The 20,017-nt window shown below is 37.9% G+C and overlaps 6 protein-coding genes across 9 annotated transcripts; 4 read left to right on the top strand and 2 right to left on the bottom strand.

Moving 5' to 3' along the window:
* The first annotated feature begins 812 nt into the window (after positions 1-812).
* On the top strand, positions 813-1,715 carry LOC104764118 (heavy metal-associated isoprenylated plant protein 42-like). The gene has a single exon (XM_010487570.3). It carries the CDS (start codon positions 1,086-1,088, stop codon positions 1,713-1,715), a length of 630 nt encoding a protein of 209 aa, XP_010485872.1. The 5' UTR covers positions 813-1,085.
* On the bottom strand, positions 1,713-3,286 carry LOC104764119 (uncharacterized). 2 transcript variants are annotated; one of them, XM_010487571.3, is made up of 8 exons: positions 3,105-3,286; positions 2,868-3,025; positions 2,703-2,788; positions 2,518-2,613; positions 2,315-2,397; positions 2,190-2,236; positions 2,031-2,109; positions 1,713-1,925 (listed from the first exon to the last, which is right to left on the bottom strand). In XM_010487571.3, the coding sequence occupies exons 1-8, from the start codon at positions 3,156-3,158 to the stop codon at positions 1,836-1,838; spliced, it is 693 nt and encodes a 230-aa protein (XP_010485873.1). In that variant the 5' UTR covers positions 3,159-3,286; the 3' UTR covers positions 1,713-1,835. The 2 variants fall into 2 exon arrangements, with proteins under 2 accessions (XP_010485873.1, XP_010485874.1); XM_010487572.3 differs by having other exon boundaries at positions 2,548-2,613.
* A 201-nt stretch (positions 3,287-3,487) lies between these two features.
* On the top strand, positions 3,488-4,593 carry LOC104764120 (DNA damage-repair/toleration protein DRT102). The gene has a single exon (XM_010487573.3). It carries the CDS (start codon positions 3,488-3,490, stop codon positions 4,430-4,432), a length of 945 nt encoding a protein of 314 aa, XP_010485875.1. The 3' UTR covers positions 4,433-4,593.
* On the bottom strand, positions 4,493-8,526 carry LOC104764122 (zeta-carotene desaturase, chloroplastic/chromoplastic). 2 transcript variants are annotated; one of them, XM_087503021.1, is made up of 15 exons: positions 8,470-8,526; positions 8,145-8,244; positions 7,866-8,034; positions 7,190-7,314; positions 6,980-7,114; positions 6,826-6,898; positions 6,671-6,744; positions 6,430-6,534; positions 6,102-6,346; positions 5,924-6,011; positions 5,593-5,792; positions 5,363-5,491; positions 5,199-5,271; positions 4,956-5,120; positions 4,493-4,826 (listed from the first exon to the last, which is right to left on the bottom strand). In XM_087503021.1, the coding sequence occupies exons 3-15, from the start codon at positions 7,993-7,995 to the stop codon at positions 4,680-4,682; spliced, it is 1,689 nt and encodes a 562-aa protein (XP_087359147.1). In that variant the 5' UTR covers positions 7,996-8,034; positions 8,145-8,244; positions 8,470-8,526; the 3' UTR covers positions 4,493-4,679. The 2 variants fall into 2 exon arrangements, with proteins under 2 accessions (XP_087359147.1, XP_019096950.1); XM_019241405.2 differs by lacking the exon at positions 8,470-8,526 and having other exon boundaries at positions 8,145-8,459.
* A 1,378-nt stretch (positions 8,527-9,904) lies between these two features.
* LOC104764117 (uncharacterized) lies at positions 9,905-11,468 on the top strand. The gene has a single exon (XM_010487569.3). It carries the CDS (start codon positions 10,331-10,333, stop codon positions 11,210-11,212), a length of 882 nt encoding a protein of 293 aa, XP_010485871.1. The 5' UTR covers positions 9,905-10,330; the 3' UTR covers positions 11,213-11,468.
* Positions 11,469-15,995: 4,527 nt separating this feature from the next.
* LOC104764116 (protein tesmin/TSO1-like CXC 4) lies at positions 15,996-19,954 on the top strand. Of its 2 annotated transcripts, none has more exons than XM_010487568.3 (9): positions 15,996-16,248; positions 16,585-17,274; positions 17,678-18,108; positions 18,206-18,280; positions 18,681-18,861; positions 19,002-19,097; positions 19,197-19,263; positions 19,337-19,415; positions 19,510-19,954. In XM_010487568.3, exons 1-9 carry the CDS (start codon positions 16,195-16,197, stop codon positions 19,586-19,588), a joined length of 1,752 nt encoding a protein of 583 aa, XP_010485870.1. In that variant the 5' UTR covers positions 15,996-16,194; the 3' UTR covers positions 19,589-19,954. The 2 variants fall into 2 exon arrangements, with proteins under 2 accessions (XP_010485870.1, XP_087359146.1); XM_087503020.1 differs by having other exon boundaries at positions 16,044-16,248; positions 19,490-19,954.
* The last annotated feature ends 63 nt before the right edge of the window (positions 19,955-20,017 follow it).

Below are 20,017 nucleotides of genomic sequence, written 5' to 3'. Positions count from 1 at the left end.
TTGAGTTACCAAACCAAAAAGATTAAGGGAGTTATTGGTTTGAGAGTTAAATAGACTCTTAATGACTTTAAAAGTTATATGTAAAAGATGTTGCTATTCAATCAAAACTTTTTAAAACTCTCTTAAAATTTGGTGTTATTAATTGTAGATTTGTGAAAAATTATCTAAAATTTTCATAAATTTAGTTTTATTGGATTAAAAGTGTTATAAAATCATTAAACGTTTTATGTAGTAAAACAAAAGAATTTTGGATTGTTAATGAATTCAACTATTATGTTATTGGTTTATGATTCTATATTATTTTTTTCATAAGAAAAGTCATGTAAATACTCTCATCAAATAGAGAGATTGTGATTGACTTTTTGTTGTTCTTTTGTAAAAAATGAAATAATGAACGTGGGTCTTCTGGGACAGCGGAGAGGAGTTTGGGAGGATTTTACAAAATTTTACAAGATTAGAAAAAACAAAACATGAAGATTTTAAAAAACTTTCTAAACAATCTCTTAAAAAATTTCGGTCATTCCATCTATTTGCTACTATGACCTTATTTCAAAATTTAACTTTGACCATTTATTTGGCAAGGATTTAAAAATGAAAAATAAATTTATATATATATATATATATATATATATTACATTTCTATATGATATTGGAGCCTCTCTAATAATATAAAAAAATATGGTTTCCATAATATTGAATCAGTCGTTGACTTTAAGGGAAAACTATAGATTTTAATATCACAAATATACATATATGATATCAAAAATAAGGAATATATATATATATTTTTTTTTTAATTGTCAAAAAAAAAAAGGAATATATATATATATATATTTTCCTTCCATAATCGTATCAAATGAAATCTGCCATTGACTTCTAATGTATAAAATCACGCACGATACACACAACCTAGACTAAGATATAAATTCGTGTGATAAGCGTCCAAAACTATAAAACTCAATTGGTTTGTTTACGTTTTCAATATCGATCGATCTATACTAGCTAGGGAATTGCAGTAGGATCCTTTTCGCTCTCCCTTTCGTGACAAAAGAAGACTATAGTTGTTTCTAAGTATTGAAAGCAATATGGATCTTGACTTTCCGATTTGTATATTAAAGATGAATTTCGAGTGTTCTGAAGACTTGCCTTCTCGGATCAAGAAGCTTCTACGAAAAGTTGAAGGAGTTAAGGCCATTATCATAGACCCGGTGAAGGGTCTTATTTTGGTCTCTGGCACCGCACAACCGTCACTTCTCATCAAAACCGTCGAAAAAATTGGTCAAAGTCCACAACTTCTCGCCTACGAGCGTGATCCAACTACGGTTCCGACCAAATTCCGTTCATTGCTTAAGCGTTACGCAAAGAAAAAGGGCCAAGAGAAACCAGCCTCTGAGCCCGCACCCACCACTGCCACCAACGCAGCGGAAACTTGTCCAGCGGGAGGTGACACTTTTAGAGGTTTCGGGTATGCTGCACCACCGAATGCGATGCAGATGCCAGCCTTCACGTTGCCGCCAAGGATGGGACCGCCGGGATGGTTAGCACCAGGTGAGAAACCCAGGTTGATGGTAAAGTACGAGGAGCCGAAGGTAGCGACGAGGAAGCCGCCTGCTCCTTATCCCTTTGATTACTACGAAAAATTGGGCTTTCCACCACACGACTCTCTTTGGAACATTTTCAGCGATGATAACCCTCAACCTTGCACCATCATGTGACTAGGGTTTAACCCCTGAACACTTTTAAGTTTTAGATGGTTTTGACTGTTTTTTTTCTTTTCTTAAGTTACGTGCGGCAATGCCTTTTTCTTTGTTCGATTATCTTAGTGATTAGACTCTTCAACCACTGGAAGGAAAAGAGTTAACGGTGAATATTTGTCCAATCGCTTCAAGGGCAGAGACATTCCAGCTCTCCACATGCCTCACAATCTTGTACAAAAACCAGTGTCTGGATTAGTCCATATGTTTTCAAGTGACTAAGTACGAAAATAAACTTATAATCGAAAATAGCAGAAAGTTTCAGTCCCTTCATACTTTGAAGTCTCTATCCAGATCATAGACCGTTTTCCCGTTTATTGATATCAATGGTCTCCATGGAAGTTTCAGGTAAGTCCTGAACACAGTTCAAGATTAAAAGAGCAGTAAGATGGCACACAAGTTTCCCAATGTGTATACAAAAGTTCATCAGAATACCTTAGCTTCCATGTCGCTAGTATATAGTTTCTTTGAGACGACTCACTCTGTAATTAAAGGGAACAAATACACACTCTTGAGTTCATAAAACATCTGGGACTAGGATCTAACAAAAGGTTATATACCTTCTCCATATGTTGCAGTACAATGGACGCATCTTCGAGGAAGGGAACCAGTAATCTCAAGTTGCGTTCATACAACTCTGTACCTGCAAAAAAGAGATTTACTTTAATTCTCACATCAAAAATTTAGGATCTGATAGCTGATCTTACAAGCTTGACAAACAAAAAAAACAGAGAGCATGAAGATCAGATTCTTAAACACTAACTGAACAGAGAAGGAATATGTAATTCTTCACCCTGGAAGCTGATAGTGGGATCCTCGAAGATGCAATCATCAGAGTACATTGCAGAAGTAAAGATACCTGTTTCCAATTTCACAAATGTGCAACAAAGCTTAGTCTGTGAAATGGAAAAGCTTCATGAGTTTAAGCTTATGTTGAGATTATATTACCTGTGACGAAATAGGCAGTTCCATAATCTGATCTCAAAATCCCCATCACATCGTCGACATCTCGAGCAACGATCTCAGACTTTGATCTGTAGCCAAATTAAATCAAACTTGAAGAGAGCACAGAGGGGGATCAAGAAACCCTAATTGAAAGCTTTTGAGAGTTACCTATCCTTATTTGTAAGGGTGGATGACGAAGACGAAGCTACTGAGAATAGCCGGAGCAATTCAGTGACTCCACCAACTGCCCACTTCAAAACAGCCGGCGCTTTCTTCTCCGGCGAACCAGAGAAGCATCGTGGCCGATGATGAGTATGACCAACCCTCTGCATAACCCGATGATCCAAGAATTGACATAGAACCAAAATAAGCCGAGGATTCACAAATCGCCATAGATTGACTCACCCTCAAGGTCGATGACGACGAGCTTATAGATATCTGGCAAGCTACTCCCGCCATATTTCACTTAGCCGAGAGTGAGGGTACAATTCTCGTCGCCGGCAATTCTCAACACCGCCCCCTATTTTTTTATTAAAGGATTTTGTAGGATTTATTAAATTGTACCCTAGAATTTAGAAAATAAAAACAAATGTACCCTAAACTTTGATTTATTGATTTAAAGTACCTCATCTGAGAGTCTTTTCTCTATTAAAATAACTTTAGGGGTGAAATTATAACATTATGTCTCTTTTTTTTCTTCTTCGAATTTCCCGTTTTAAGATAATCTTGAAAAAATCTTCTAGTCACTCTCTGTCACACACTGGTTATGGTTTCCAAGTTCTGCAAAGATGGCCGGAGCTACTACTACTTCCACTTCCACCGCCGCTTCACCGTTGAAAATCATCGCCGGAGCTGACGAATTTGGAGCGAGCCTCAAGGAAGCGATGGTATCTCACCTCCGTTCTCTCGGCATAGACGTGGAAGATACCGGCGTTTCTTCGTACTACTCCGCCGGATCTGAAGTCGGTCGCCGCGTCTCCGCTTCATCGTCTTCCGAAGTTCGCGGTTTGGTCTGCTGCGGCACCGGCGTCGGAGTCGCGATGTTCGCCAACAAGTTCCCGGGAGTTTATGCCGCCACGTGTCTCTCTGTAGAAGACGCCGTGAACGCTCGATCGATCAGCAATTGCAACGTCCTCGCACTCTCCGGCATTAAAACATCGCCGGAAACCGCCGTGGAAATCTTCGACGTTTGGATCAAAACTCCTTTCAAATCCCCCTGTCCTGCATCAGGATCCGAGCCGTGGAGCTCAGAGATCTCTTCTTTCCTCGACAATTCTCTCTCCGAGATGGCTCGCATCGGGAAACCAACCGCCAGAGACTCAACAACCGTAAAGGTCGATGAAACAACCGCGTCTTGCGCGATTTGTTGCTTGGCCAAGAATAGAGAGTTCACTCCAGTGGACATCATGCCTGGAGGCTCGATGAAGATCATGAGAGAGACGCCTACGTCGGCGATTGTAAGGTTCAAAGCGGGGAGTGTAGAACCAGCGCATCACCACACATTCGGCCATGACCTTTTAGTCATCAAGGGGAAGAAGACTGTGTGGAATCTAAGCAAGAAGGAGAGAGCTGATCTCGTTGACGCCGATTACCTATTCACTCCGGCAGGTGATGTTCACCGAGTCAAGTATCATGAAGACACTGAGTTCTTTATCACTTGGGATGGCCATTGGGACATTTTCCTTGACGAAGACCTCGAAACTGCAAAGAAAGCCATCGAAGAAGAAGCTTAAAGGTGAAAATCTTTGCCTCTGTTGTTGTGTTCCAATGTGTAACCTTTGTGTTCTCTCTTGTTTCGAATGTTGTAACTTTGTAAGAATGTTTGTTTTCAAAAGATTTGTGTCATAATACAAATGCTTCTCTTATGAACACGATATAAAGAAGGGTTACTACATATGATTTCTTCTTCATGTACCCCCACAGTCTCTCAAATCTTTCATCAATTAGCCATGGGAACTAGTTTTCAAACGTTTTCCATCATTAGACGAAACTTAGCTCATCAGGAACAGCACTTGCAGAAGAAGAAAGCTTCTTGTTTAGCTCTGCTAGTTCTTCACCTGCGTCACAGATGTATGACGAGGCTTGTCTCCCTGATAATGTCGCTCCTTCCATGCTATCTATGTAATCCTGCGACAAGTCCAGTAGCAAAATGCTCATTGATTTTTCGGATTTCTCAGACGAATCTGGAGGCAAATCTTTCTTTGCATTTGTGACTATAGTGGATCTGCCTGATTACTTGTGAAGTGTAAAGGTTACCTGCTTTGTGTATGAACCAGCAAGGAAGAAATTCTTTATGGGAGTCTTCTGATCGGGTCTGAATGGATCTTTTCCGGGTGCTTCACGGTACAGAGACTGAGCGATTTTTACAACCGATGACCAAGTGACTTCTAGGCTCCGTGACGATGGAAACAACTCAGTGACCTGAACAAAAAATTTGTGAATCACAACCAACCTGACAAAAACAATCTAGAGTTTGGAGAACTTAGCCATGTTCTTTACCTGCATCGCTACTTTCTCTATGATCTTATCGTTCGACATTCGCATGTACGGATCTCCCGGTGTTAGAACGCACCTACGAAACAGAATTCAGTTTTCAAGACACTGAGAGATCTGCACAGGCTATTTTTGTAGACAAGAAAAAGATAGAGGTTATTCTTTCTTACTGAAGCAAAGTGCCTTGTCCCTCGATGTAGTAATCTGCAGGCGAAGCAAGTGCAAGATCCGCAAAGCACGAGAAATCAGCATCAGGAGTGTAGAGAAGGTTATCTATACCAACAGCTCGTTTCAACTGCCTATAATTTTCAGCAACGCAAAACGAAGACTTAAAAATCCACACGAAAATCAATCCATCATATCATTATTAACTCACAACATTTGGTTCTCGGAAAAAAACCTGGCAAGTTCAATGTCTTGCAACTCTGTGACCCAACCATTGTATCTGAGCTGTACAGTAACAACAGGTACACCCTCGAGTTCATATATATCGTTGAAAAACCGAGATTCCCTCCATTCTTTTGGAAGTAACCTTTTGATTCCCGGCACATCACATGCTGCAACATACACATCAGCTTTCACAATCTTCTTGTTCGTAGCCTATAAGACAAACTTATCAAAGTCATCAACTTTCATAACAAAGTTTCAAGCTTTTCCTCAAGCAACAAAATTTCAGAATGTATTATATGGAATTTTCGCAGTCCGCTAAAATCCTATGCCTAGAGCTTCACCTTAGAAATTGCTAGTCCAGTGACATAAGTTTCTCCATCTGCTGATTTATCATAAAGTATTTCTCTGCAACCCCACCGTAGATGGATTCTGTTTGAAGGCAAGGTTATAAATACCTGATCAGCCAATGAGATAATAAATGCAAGAATCAGGTATTGTTAGATAAGAAGAGGCACGAACCTGCCACCTCTATCTGTGATATATTGTTTGATAGGACCACTCAAGTAAACATCAGGCGAGCCCTTGAGCATACGCAACAAAGAAGCTTCTGTTTTGGTGGCGAATAATGAGAATATGGTAAGCATGCATCGTGCACTCATGTTATCGCAGTCTATGAAACCGAGTGCGTAAGCAACAGGATCCCACATTCTTTGGATACTTGCCCGTGTCCCACCTTTTGACATGAACCAATCCGAGAAACTTATCTGCAAAAAGTATCTCAGAAAATTTCAGAGAACAAAAATAGTTGTATAAATGAGAAGAAAGAGGTTATCTATCATTCTTTTACGCTGTCAAGGTTGCGAATGTCTCTCATTGCTCCGTCGGGGTTAACAAGAGCTTTAACAACCGGGCTTAATGCAAGGGCCAGTGAATTCCTTAGTTTATCATAGGGCTGTTCGGTCAAAAGAAGAAGCGGTTAATAAGCGGTTGGCCATTTTCCACGGCGGAAAAGTGCATTGACATCAAATGACATGTATCCATGGATTCAGATGTCTCTACTGGAATCAGTTTTAAAGTTTAACTTATACCTTGAGTTGATTTGTGACCAAAAATGCGCGAATACCATGAATTGGAGCTCCAACAGGAAACCGAAAATCAAGCTCTACAAATTTTATATGCCCATCTCAGTACAATAAAATCACAGAGGCGATCATAACAAGAGAATAATGAACTGAAACCATACCTCCAATTGTGCCGTCTTTGTTTATAAATGTATGAGTATGGTCTTTGACAAGAAGGTTTTGATCAGCACCCACCTACATTACAAAAAAACCTTACATGAGAATGAGTTTAAACCATCAAGCAAACTCGAAGTGGAAGCTTTGGAAAACCAAAACCTTTTTCATCAAGCGGAAGAGATTGTTGTAGCATCCAAAGAAAACATGAAGTCCCATTTCGATATGGTTCCCACGTCTATCTACAAAAGAACCCACTTTGCCACCAATGAATGTCCTAGAATCATAAATATCCACCTGAAACAATAACAAAGATTACTCCTTTATGTAACCAAATCAAAGGTAAACAGCTAAAAGTAGCGGAGTAAACACCTCATGACCCTGATCCAAAAGCTCTACAGCAGTTGACATGCCTGCAAGTCCAGCTCCTATGATAGCTACTTTCAGCTTTGGTCCCTTGTACTGAACAGGCTCTGGAGGAAAGAGCCCTTTTGGAGCTGCATTTATATCCAGTTCATTTAAACGTAAGAGAGGACTAAACTTTACAATATGCCAGAACATCATCAGAAGAACTTGACTTGACTTTTCCTATCAAGATGAAACAACCAATAAAAACTTGACTTTCAGTGAGTTTTTTCAGATGTCATTTGATTCTTCAACCGCTACTAACTCCCATGGATTAACTAAACTGATTATATAAACAGAAGAGCATCTTGGACTGATTGTTAAAGTCTTGACTCTAGACCTAACTCTCCATTTCCAACACTATTGGTTTGCCTTAAGCATAGAGAGCCACAAGAGTTTATCTTTTCATCTAAACCTTAAGAGTTCAGAATTCAGAATTCATCATCTAAATCATAGATTGGATGAGAATCGAAACCTCATCATCTTCAAAATTGGGGTTGATAGTGGCATAAAGCTAAGCCCTTTAATCCTAAATACATGTCAATTTATCAGAATTTCCCATAAGAAATCCCAAAACATCCAAAGGAATCAGCCTAGTGCAGAGGAGACAGTAAAGATTCAATTTTTTTGTTTGGATAATTACCGTTAACACTCATGTCGGAAACATCGGCGTCGAGTGAAGAACAAACATGAAGAAATCTCCGAGACTTCAAAGGAGGAACAGAGAGAAACCCAGTAACCGGAGTTGCAGCGAAAACGATAGAAGAAGCCATGGCCAATCAACTCAGATAAGAGCAAACTGATCTATCGCTCTGTTGTTTATTCACAAGAAGAACAAAAGAAGAAAAGAAAAAAAAAAAAAGGACAACTTTTGTTTATTATTTCCTTAAATGAAAGAGGAAGAACGAAGAAGTAAACCTACCACTCATGATGACTAATATGAGAGCGATGACGATACTTGAAACTTGTTTGTGATGATGTATGTTGCTTTCTCTCCGCATAAACTCTGTGGTGGTGTAACACTAACAACCACTGTGTTTTAGTGGGCTTAACATTTGTATTTTGTGATATAATCAAAAATATATCGAAACAAAAAGCCAATCCTAAACCTCAAAATCGAGCATTTTAGTTGATTAAAAAAATTTAGTGAGTCTAAATGCATTTAGAACCAAAAAAAAAAACGATGATATGTTTTAATTTAATTTAAACTGAAACGAAAATTGTATCAACGATCCATAATCCGTTACCTATGTTCGAGAAGAAAAGTTTAACCTGAGAGTCATAAGGATTGTTTGGTTAGCCGCCCAAAGAGGTTAGGAGTGTTTGCTAACTATAAATATCGGCTAACTTAATACATCATGTGCTGGTCTATTAAAAAGGCTGAAGCCCAACAATATTTTTTGGGCAACATATCAACTTAATTTCTTTTTGGGTTTGTTACAGATTTTATACTTTTTTTTAAAGAACAAAATAAATACAAGTTATAACAGTGAAAGGAACTCAAAAAGAAAATATTATTGTTTGGCATACGATCTACTATTTTGTAGTTTTTGGCTTCTTCTTCCATTTAGTTTTGTACCCTTTACCATATAGTTTAAAACACAAAGATCTTAAGAAATATTGACCCCATAAAATATCCAAAAATTTATCTAAGAAAACATATCTATCTAGCTATTTCATGAGAGAAAAACAAACAAATTCAAAGTAGGTTGGGAGATGGATGATTTAATTTTAAAATCGATAAGAAATAAACAGATAACAGCAAAAACGATAATATTAATAACGAAAATGAAACTACAATAATAATAAATAAAAAAAATCAGATGGCAAGAAAATAATGTTAAACTGGGACCTCCTAGATTGATACAGGCTGGTCCAAATCTAAAATTTGAAACGTAATGGAAAACCATATTGTTAATTTATTATTCGAAGACTTTTTTGTTCGCAGTAGTAGCATTGCCACACAAACTAAAACAAAAGGAGCAAATCATATATCCGAAGACAAAAAACAATAATGAACAGTTTATGATCAAATTGGTAAATTGCATGGCTATTATTTGGTAAGTGCTCCCTGCTTTAAACCACATATATTCAATCAAATGCTTCACCCACCTATATTTATTAGTTCACAATCGAATGAAAAAAAGTCATATGGATTGATTGATTATCGTACTAAAAATTCATATTTATTAGTTGACAATCAAATGATACCCTAAAATTAAAAACCATCGGCGTGAAAAGCCCAGGAGAGTAGAATATAACACAACAGCATGGGCTCAGTCCTGGCCACATTAAATGCATGCCTGCTTGTCATGGACTATCACACGTGTTAACCATTTCTTCCAGGCTTGCATTTGCTTACCCCAAATTTATTTATTATCTAATCCCACTATAATAAGAGTAATAATGAGACCAAATTTAATACACTTCAAAAAAAAAATTAATTTAACTTCAAGCACAAAAAATATTTTGTGTGTTGTTGTAATTAATAAATTGAGATAAGTGTTTGTTTCCGACCCAAAAGTTAAAAAAATGAATAGATAAGTTTTTTTTTTTTTTTTTTGTGTGTCTGAAATTTATTCTTTACAGTCGTTATCATTGGAAATTAAATTCGTATTTGGTACATTGCCACACAAAAATAATCGGGTTATTAATTTAATTTAACGTGAAAACAAACAAAGTCTCCTTTTTGTCTGTATAAGTCTTTGTTTTGACTACTAACTTACACATTCTCCTATTTTGGCGAATTCGCCTTCCTTCTTCTTCTTCTTCATTCATGATTTAATCCCTCCCGGAGTCTTAGGCTTTTCTTTTTTAACACTTCATTATTCTCTCCTTGGATTTGATGGATACTGGATCGATTTGATAAAACCCAGATCAAATCTTAGCTGACATTTTCCAAATTTCAATGCTTTTTTTTGAGTTTGGGTTTCTCTTTCTTTTGAATTTTGATGATGTAAAGCTCATCACTTTCAGGTCAAATTCTATAAACACTTCCTTTTTTATACTACTAATCTGAAGTTAAATTCGCTGCCTTTTGAATTGCGTAGTTTAGAACACAAAGTGTTTGTTGAAATTCCCAAGAGAATTGTGAACTCTGTAAGAAAAATGAGAGATTTTCCATCTTGCTCTGGTGAAAATGGCGTTCAGATTGCGGATTCTTCTTCCTCTTCGATTTCGAGCGCCGGAAGAAATGCTCAGAATCTTGTCATTTGTATCTACCGTTGCCGCATCCGAGGTAGGACTTGCCTAATCACTGTCTCATGGACTAAGAATCTCATGGGTCAGTGTCTTACCGTGGGAGTTGATGATTCTTGCAACCGAAGTCTTTGTAAAGTCGAGATTAAGCCCTGGCTCTTCACCAAATGGAAAGGTTCCAAGAATCTAGAGGCTTATTCCTGTAATATTGATGTCTTCTGGGATCTCTCTTCCGCTAAATTCGGATCCAGCCCTGAACCTTTAGGTGGTTTCTATGTTGGCGTTGTTGTGGACAAAGAAATGGCTCTTCTTCTTGGTGATATGAGGAAAGAAGCTTTCAAGAAGACCAATGCTGCACCTTCTTCTTCTTCATCATTAGGTGCTGTCTTTATTGCTAAGAAAGAGCATGTTTTTGGCAAGAGGACGTTCGCAACGAAAGCTCAGTTTTCAGATGATGGCAAAACGCATGATCTTGTGATCGAATGTGACACCAGTATGAGTGATCCTTGCCTCATTGTTCGTGTCGATGGGAAGATTTTGATGCAGGTGAATCGGCTTCATTGGAAGTTCCGTGGCAATGATACGATTATTGTCAATAGGATCTCTGTGGAAGTTCTTTGGGATGTCCACAGTTGGTTCTTTGGGTTACCATCAGTGGCAGGAAATGCTGTATTTATGTTCAGGACTACTCAACCAGTTGAAAAGACATGGTCTTTCACACAGGTACCCGTGAGCTCGAAATCTCAAAGTTTTGGCTTTTCATTGATTCTGTACGCTTGGAAGAACGAGTAGAGGAGAAGAGTTTTGAGAGTTCTTTTCTTTCACTTGAGTGCTAACTAAAGGTTATAAAAGGAACTGTTGATTCTTGTCAATCTATGGGTTTCGATTATATATTCCTGTATAATGTTGGAACCTGATCAGTCAAGAAGAACTCTTATTCTTCGTATATATCAGTTTCATATGTCAAAGTTACTACATGAGACTTGTAAAGAAACTTGTTCAAAGCCGATTGCTTTGGTCCTGTATCAAGAAAACAACTGTCTAGATACTCTGTTTTTGTTCTTCAGGTGCATAATGTTCAATTGTTCCTCACTAGAATGGAATATGGATATATAGTTTAACTACATTACGGGTTCCCTTGGGTTATGGTCTTTCTTCTATTATGATTTTCCGCTACTCGTTTGTGGACAAAACATATTACAATAGCCTGAGCTGAAGCTAGTAGTTAGTTTAGTTAGTTACTCTTAAGATAATTATCAAACATGTGCTTTGCATCTTTATAGCAACATAGATTATTCATCCTTAGAGAGATATTTCATGTCTTTGTTTCTCGCCATACCTTCTCAGTCTGGCACTTTGTTATTATCCAACAGCTCCTTGCAGGTATAAAGAGCAATTTATCAAGGAATCTAGAGTGACATGGGTTTGTACGTGAAGATTCTTGAATTGTGAATGAGTAAGTCATGGTTGTTAAAGTTTTCACGTTTCAATTATTTTCCTTGGTTTGGCCTATTCTCTTAGCCGTCTAGGACTGCTGAAGTTTTCACATTAGAATGACATTATTTTGTTATATATGGTGTTGTTACTTGTTAGAGTTTTCCACTTAAATTCAAACAAAAGTCGTCGTAGTTGCTCCTGTTCATAAGAAAAATTGTCTGTAAACTGACTGTTTGGGTAGTCCAATAATGTTGTTCAAAACTTCTCCTTGAAGCCTGTTGTTGTAACATCAACCCGTGACATGAGATGGTTTTGCCAAGTTTATTATGATTAAAAAAAAAGTGTGTACAACTTAGCACTCTTGCTTGAAAGAACATCAAAGTTCTCTTGGATTGTCAAGTCAGAGAAAAATCTTTTAGAGCAAGCCAAAGTAACTTTATACGTCAATTCAAACTTTTAGATTTGGATATCTCAATGGGGTGGTGGTGGGGGGACCTGACCTGAACACAAAACTGCACACAGTTTTATGAAGAATGTCCGAAACAGCTTGCCGTTTGTTTGATCTATTCTTCTTCTTCTTCTCCTCTCCTTTTTTTTGGCTGAGGGAATCTTGAAAAGGTAAATGAGAAAGGGGAAGACATACATATTAGATGGGTCCTTTACAATGCTTCCTATGGCTACAACAAAAATTTCTTTTGGGTCTTTGTGGAATCATCACATGTTTGCCTTTCTGTCTGGTTCTGTAAATAATAATGCCAATGACAATACAGTAGGCATCAAGTCTCCTAGTCCATGCCACCTCGACCCTACCTCCAACGTACCTTACCGGAACCCGGTTCGGACCAATATTAAAATTCGCAAAATAAGAAAAGCAAACTGTATGATGTAGTTTCTTATCAGGCCTACAAGGGCCCAACGGGCCCATTTATTTACTCGCTTTCACTGATGAAAAAGTCGTTTTTAATCAGACGGCTTTTTTCACAGTACTGATTCCCGCTTTCCCGCTCCTCCGCCATTGAAATCTCCACCGTCTTCTTCTCCTTCAGCACCGGGAATCAAACAAGATATTTCATTTTGAGAGATAGAAAAGAGTTACTTCCTTTGATGATCTCATTCACAAGAAAGATGGTATATAGCCCAACTGTTTTCAGCAGCCTCCGATTACTAATAGGTGTTTCAAGAACTACCTTGTTATGTGTTAGGTTTATCTATTCGTTTCGTCTCAGAGGATCTCTAGATGTATAGTTGCAGAACCTATTAAGGAAGCATTCAAGCTTATAGCTCCTCCTGATGATGAAAGACTGTTAAAGCAAGAGACCTCCTCCTCGCCTTCAACCTCCATTCAGTTTGGAAACATACAGAGAGGTATCAAAAAGATGTCGAGCTTCAGATGATAGATTAGATTATGGAGCAATTGTATGTGAAGAAGAAGCTAAACCAGCTATCTGTGGAATTAGAGCGATTTGGGTCTCACCTTCTAACAGAAGAAAAGGCATAGCCACACAGTTACTTGATACCACGAGGTAAAGAACTCGAGCCAACCTCCTGAAAAACGCAGGGAAAGCTTTTGCAACAATGGGTGCACGTTGGAGAAATCCCAGTTTGCATTTTCACAACCAAGCTCCATGGGAAGATCTTTTGGGTTTAGTTATTTTGGAAATTCTTCATTCTTAGTTTATTACAAAGCTCCATAGGAAGATGATCTTCAGAGGCAGAGCCATACTTTTTTTGTGTCTGTCACCTAACCTTCTACGTATTGTTAATATATTATCATGTTGGTAAATTGGCTCATAACAAACAAGAAGAGCAACACATTCTTTTAGTTTTAGAGAAGGTTTAGAAGACCATATACCTGTGATCTGTTTAGAAGACTGATGATTCTTTTAAGTTGTGGGTAAAAGGGATTGATTTCTCCCAATCAGTCAGATTTTGAAGCCGTGCATGGGTACTAAAACCACTCCAAAGTGTTATGCCTCTTTGTTTAAAGACTGAAACAACAAACCAAACATGATCCATGTCTAGAGAGTTCAAGTCGTGGGTACCATAAGGGATCAATGTTCGAATCGGTCTCAAACTAGTGTTTAAAGTCGTGGGTGCCATCTTCCTTCCACCAAAAAGAAACCTATCCTTTGTTTTTCCCAATCTAGTCTTTGTCTAAACACAGAAACAACAAACCGACCAAGATCCATGTCTAAATATTTCAAGCCGTGGGTAACATAAGGGATCAATGTTCGAATTGGTCTCAGTCTAAAGACTAATGTTTAAGGCCGTGGAAATCATATTACTCAGTCACAAAGACTTATGATTTTTTTTTTGTTAGCTCTCGGTTAAAGTATTGTATTTTCTCTCAGATGATTTTTATAAACTTGGGTAAAAGTGTTGTGTTTTCTCCCAATCTCAGTCACAAAGACTTACGATTTTTTTTGTAAGCCAAAATTAGTGTTGTGTTTTCTCCCAATCCAACTCTTATGTTTCTCTGTCGAAAGGACTTAAGATCCAGCCAAAGTGTTCTCTGCTTCTTTGTCTAAAAGACTTATCCAACCACAGTGTTAGCCATGGGTACTAAAACCAATCCATGTTATGTTTCTTAATCTCAGTCACAAAGACTGGTGATTCGTTAAGCTGTGGGTAAAAGAGAGTCCCAATCTCAGTCACAAAGACTGCTGATTTTTGTAAAGCTGTGGGTAAAAGTGTTATGTTTTCTCCCGATCTCAACTCATAAAGACTTTTGATTTTTTAATAAGCCTTGGATAATAGTTGTTCAATCTCAGTCATAAAGACTGATGATTATGTTAAGCTGTGTGTAAAAGAGAGTCCCAATCAATCTCAGTCACAAAGACTACTGACTTTTGTAAAGATGTGGGTAAAAGTGTTGTGTTTTCTCTCAATCTTAAGTCACAAAGACTTTTGATTGTTTTATAAGCCTTGGGTAAAAGTGATTCAATCTCAGTCATAGAGACTTATGATTGTTTGATAAGCCCTTGGGTAAAAGTGATTCGATCTCAAGTCACAAAGACTTTTGATTTTTCATAAATCTTGGGTAAAAGTGTTGTTCCAATCTCAGTCACAGAGACTTAAGATTTTCCCAATCATAGGCACAAAGACTGATGATTTTAAAACCCAATCCAGTAATAGTCTGTCGAGATAATTCTATTAAGCCGCGTGGGGTAAAGGGATTGGTTTTGCAGCCTCTGGTCTAAACTCGAAGGGACAATGTCCCCAAAAGAAAATCTGACAAAACACCATTAGTTTGAGTGTTTTTGCCTTGTGTATCGATCTCTCTTGGGTTTAAAACAAAAACAAAAAAATCACGAAAACGAAAACCAAAAAAACAAAATCAAATTCACAGAAACCTTGAAACCCAGATTCGGGTTTTGCAAATATCAAATCCGATTGAAAACAAAACGAAAACCCCAACGAAAACAAAAACAAAAAACGACTGGTAAAGAAATCAAGAAACCCTGAAAAAAAGACTTTTGAGTTTTAGGGTTTGCCTTGTGATCGATCTCTCTCTTGGGTACTAAAGAAAAACAAAACCAATTAAAAAAACCAAAACCAAATAAACAAAATCAAGTAACGAACTTGATAATTCAGAGAAACCTTGAAACCCAGATTCGTTTGAGTTTTGCAAATATCAAATCCGATTGCAAAACGAAACGAAAACCCAAAGAAAACAAAAACGAAAACGACGGTAATGAAATTGAAGAAACCCTAAAAAAAGTTAAAGAGAATTGGGTCATTCATTGTAAAAAAATCTCCCAAATTCTACAAACACTGGCCTAAACAGAGAAAGAAGAAGGAAAACTAAAAATTCTAAGATCAAAATTATGACTCTCTTTGAGTCTTGAGCCTCGATTCTCGCTTCCTCCCCGTATTTATAAACAAACAACACTTCCTTTATGTCGGTGATAAGAGCCGATGCGCGTTTTCCTTTTCTTTTTGTTGTTGTTGTTTATAATTATAAGTTTCCTTTTGTTTCCCTAACATCAAGAAGTTTACGTTTGTTTCCTAAGTTTTCCATTTATTAAAGCGGCCTTCAGTTAAGCCCAATGGGCCGATTGATTACACTGCGCATAGTTTGCTTCTGTATGTAAGATGAAGTTTCTTATCAGGCCTACAAGGGCCCAATTATTCACTCGCTTTAACGAGTCGATTTTAATCAGACGGCTTTTTCACATTACTGTTTCCCGCTTTCCCGCTCCTCCTCCATAGAAATCTCCACCGTCTTCTTCTTCTCCTTCAGTAACCGATCCACTCTCTTCTATTAGGGCTTCGCTGCTTTGCGTAGAGGCGAAGCTGGAGTACGACCCAGTGAGAATAAACCTTCAACGCCGGAGATGGACACTCCTGATAAGAACCGCATCTCCGCCGTTTCCTTCCGCAACTTTGAGGTCTTCTCGAACTCCTTACTTTCTAATTATGATGTTCTTCTCCTACTTTTTTTTTTCTCTGCGTTTATGAATGTTTCCCGAGTGAAATTAAAATTGCATCTAATTGTTTCCTGAATTTTACTGTGCGGTCTAAATTAGGTTTTTGGGGGGTTTTGTGATCGTCTTCGTTGCCTTGTTCTGGAATCGATTAGGGTTCTTTTGGGCTACTAGATTAGTATCTTTAGAATTCAATTTGGGGACACTGGATTCAATTCTTCAATTACTTTGTATATGGATCACACACTTGTGGAATTTGAGATTCAATGAGCTAAGACTCTCTCTTTAATGAATCTGCAGGATTCTCCAGTTTTTCAATATATTAATGACCTCTCGCCCATAGAGCCAGTAAAGCCAGCACGCCCAGAGCATATCTCGCACTCATTGGTGTTCTGGAAGTCTGTTAAGATAACTGGTCTGAGTGAGGAGCAGTTGCCAAATGTTTCTGAATCCAAGCCATTTCAGGAGCAGATCAGCTTAGCAATTGAGTTGGCGAATTCACTGAAACACGGAAGGGATGGAGTTGATGTTCAAATGGTTTCTTCTGATGAAGAACCAATGGATGCTGATATTGAAATAGGAAGAAGTGGTGGATCGAGAGAGCTGTCTGATGAGTTATGTATACAGTCTAATGATCCAATTGACTTTGATGCTGATTCAGAAGTGGTACTTCAAACTGAAGAAATGGAAGCCCACAGTGTGTTTGGTACAGAAAAAATCATGTTTGATGTTGCTGGTAGCCAGAACAGTGAGCAACAGATTCCGAAGGTCACTGATCCTATATCTGATTCTTTTGCTTCTGAGCCTCAGAAGATTTCTATCTGTTGTAATAACTCAGCAAATGTAGTTGAGCCTGGAGGTTATTACAGTGTACAAGTTGCAGCTGGAGCTCCAGGCATTACTCTCAGCAGTTCCTCCAAGGTAGCAACTATTGATTCAACTGCCGAAGCTGAAGGCAAGGAAGATAGAGGCCTACAGCCCTGTCGCAAGGTAACATTTCAGTAAATTGTTTTTTTTGTTGACTTTATGGAGTGGTAAATATTTTCTCAGACCTCATGGTTACTCATTACTCATTAGGCATGTGTAGACATTGTGCTGATTCCGCTGTGGGCTTTGGTCATGTGTTAAGTTGACATTTTATGTTCGTTGTACAAATATATTCCTTACATCTAATTCAAACGCTACGTTTCTTTCTTTCTTTAATTTCTTACGCTATTGTTCTTCAAAAGACATTGAATTCTTGATGTGTTTTTGGAACTTAGACTTCAGGTGGTCTTTGTCATCTATATCATTTGTTACCCTATTGCAAGTTGAATTATCTTCATCTGCTAGCTTATGAATTGATTGAAACTTTGAAATAACTTAGCTAATAACTTTAAATTGACTCTTGCAGCAACGAGGTGTCCGCAGGCGCTGCTTGACTTTTGATGTGGGAGGATCTCACAAAAGGATACCTTTGCGTGATTCTACTAACGATCTTCCTCTTGATTTGACCTCTATCAGCAAAGCTCCTAGTCCACAAGAGTGTTTAGATACCAGCAAACAAGATACTGTTGGGATTCTACCCCTACCACTAACGATTGGCCTGCACTTGAATGGTCTCGTGAACCCCTCAGTCTCAAGTGACCGAAATAAAAAAAGTTTCAAAGATGGTCGATTTTTCCCTCCTGGTCCTACAACATTTCATCATAATATTGAAGATGAATTCTCAACCCCTGTCTCCACAAAAAGAGATTTAGTATACAGTGATATCAAATTCATGGAGAGTCCTGAGATATCACTGGAAGGAGAATGTTTTGACCAACACATGGCAACAGAATATAGGTGGGAAAATATTCCGATGTTCCTAATCTTATTCCAGCCATCAGGTAGGTAAATCGCTACGAATACTAAATTATACTTAAATTACTGATTAATGCAGGCAATTGTTTCAAGGACTTGACGAACTTGGCAGCTGTAAGCGCTGTAAATGTAGGAAATCCAAATGCTTGAAGCTGTAAGTGCTTTCCTTACCACCATTCCCTGGGCACAATTTTCAGATGCCAAAATCGTGTGTTTTCATGTTTTTTTTTCTTTTCTTTAAATGATATGATTAGGTTTTTATTCCTACTTTTTCTGAAAGCCATTGAGAGTCGCTTTCACTACATATTCAATTTTTAAGTGAATTAGATGATGTATGAAGTCTGTTGCAGATGTTGTTCTGTCTTGCTGAAACTGCAGCATTGGCAGCTTTTGTGTTCTATAATCCTTTTTCCATAGTTCATACCAATTTCTTGTCCAAAAAGCCTCGGGCTTTTTCTGAAACCTAGCTTAAGTTGTTAAATACACTGAATCTCAGGTTGTGCAGAACATAAACACCAATTCATTGTTAACTACATATTCATATTGCTATACAGGTATTGCGATTGTTTTGCTGCTGGTCTATACTGTGTTGAACCTTGTTCATGTCAAGATTGTTTCAATAAGCCCATTCACGAAGATCTAGTTATGAAAACTCGTGAAGTGATTGAAGCTCGAAATCCACTAGCTTTTGCTCCAAAAGTGGTCTCGACTTCTAATTCTGCTATAAATTTATGGGTAAGACATATCATCAGATCAACAATGAGTTCAAATACATAATAAAGGAGAAACATAGACTCTACGGACTTGTCTTGATTTGCTTATTAAAGTATGGCTGCAACTAGATAGTACTGAGATTTTATTTTTGTATCTTGTAGGACGAGAACAGCAAGACTCCTGCTTCAGCAAGACATACAAGAGGATGCAATTGCAGGAAATCAGGCTGTTTAAAGAGATATTGTGAATGCTTTATGGTAACTTTGGTTTCACTTGTCTAGCTTTGTTGTTCACACTTATATTTCGAATTAATGTCATTCTTCTGAACCATTGGCTGTTACGATGACTTTATCAAGATGGGTGTTGGATGCTCCTCGAGCTGTAGATGCATGGGATGCAAGAATAATATTAGTCACACAAATGGTAAGCTTTCGATTATTTATTGCCCTTTCATTCTAGTATAAGATTTATTTTAGATTGTTTACATTATTCTCAGAGAAATGTGCGAGACAATCTGATGCGGCTACAATTAATGATGAAGCTAAAGATAATGATGATCATGGCGATGCTTCAAGGTATCATTAGTACTCTACGTTGCAATGTTTTAATCCCGTGGTGACAGTGTATACTGATCTCTAAACATTAACAGTCCTGGGTTCTCATTCTCAGCCAAAACGAAGGTACCTCAAAGAGGGAGAGAAGGAAGCGCGTGTTGCTCCCAAGTTCTGTAGCATTCCGTTCCTTTTAGCATCACTGTGAAACTCTCTGAACTTTGGGACTGACTTCTCAGAAACACCATGTGAAGATCCAGGAGACTCCTGTTCTGTACGCCAACGAGTCAATCAATCAAAATCACTGTATGAAAGCTGTGTCGTGGGTTTTGTTTGATTTCACTTTCATATGTTTTTTCCAAGTTTGGTAGTAAGTAGGTATATATATATATATATATAAATATAATATATGTATGGAAGGTTTTTGCTTAGGATGTGAATGTGCGTGTGTCTGTTCTGCTCTGTTCTTTTTTAATTATGTGCTTGTGTTTCACTGAAGAAAGTTTTGTAATGGCGTTGTCTCCTTCGTGTTCTAAATTTGTTCTCTCATGGTTGCTAATTCATTCTCTCAAAACCATCATTCTCTCAAACAATACTCCACAAAATTCTGATGAAAGTTACTGTGT

Source organism: Camelina sativa, chromosome 19 (assembly GCF_030686135.1).
Source record: "Camelina sativa cultivar CO46 ecotype springtype chromosome 19, ASM3068613v1".
Classification (NCBI taxonomy): Eukaryota; Viridiplantae; Streptophyta; class Magnoliopsida; order Brassicales; family Brassicaceae; genus Camelina; species Camelina sativa.
This window is presented reverse-complemented; position numbering and strand designations above follow the sequence as displayed.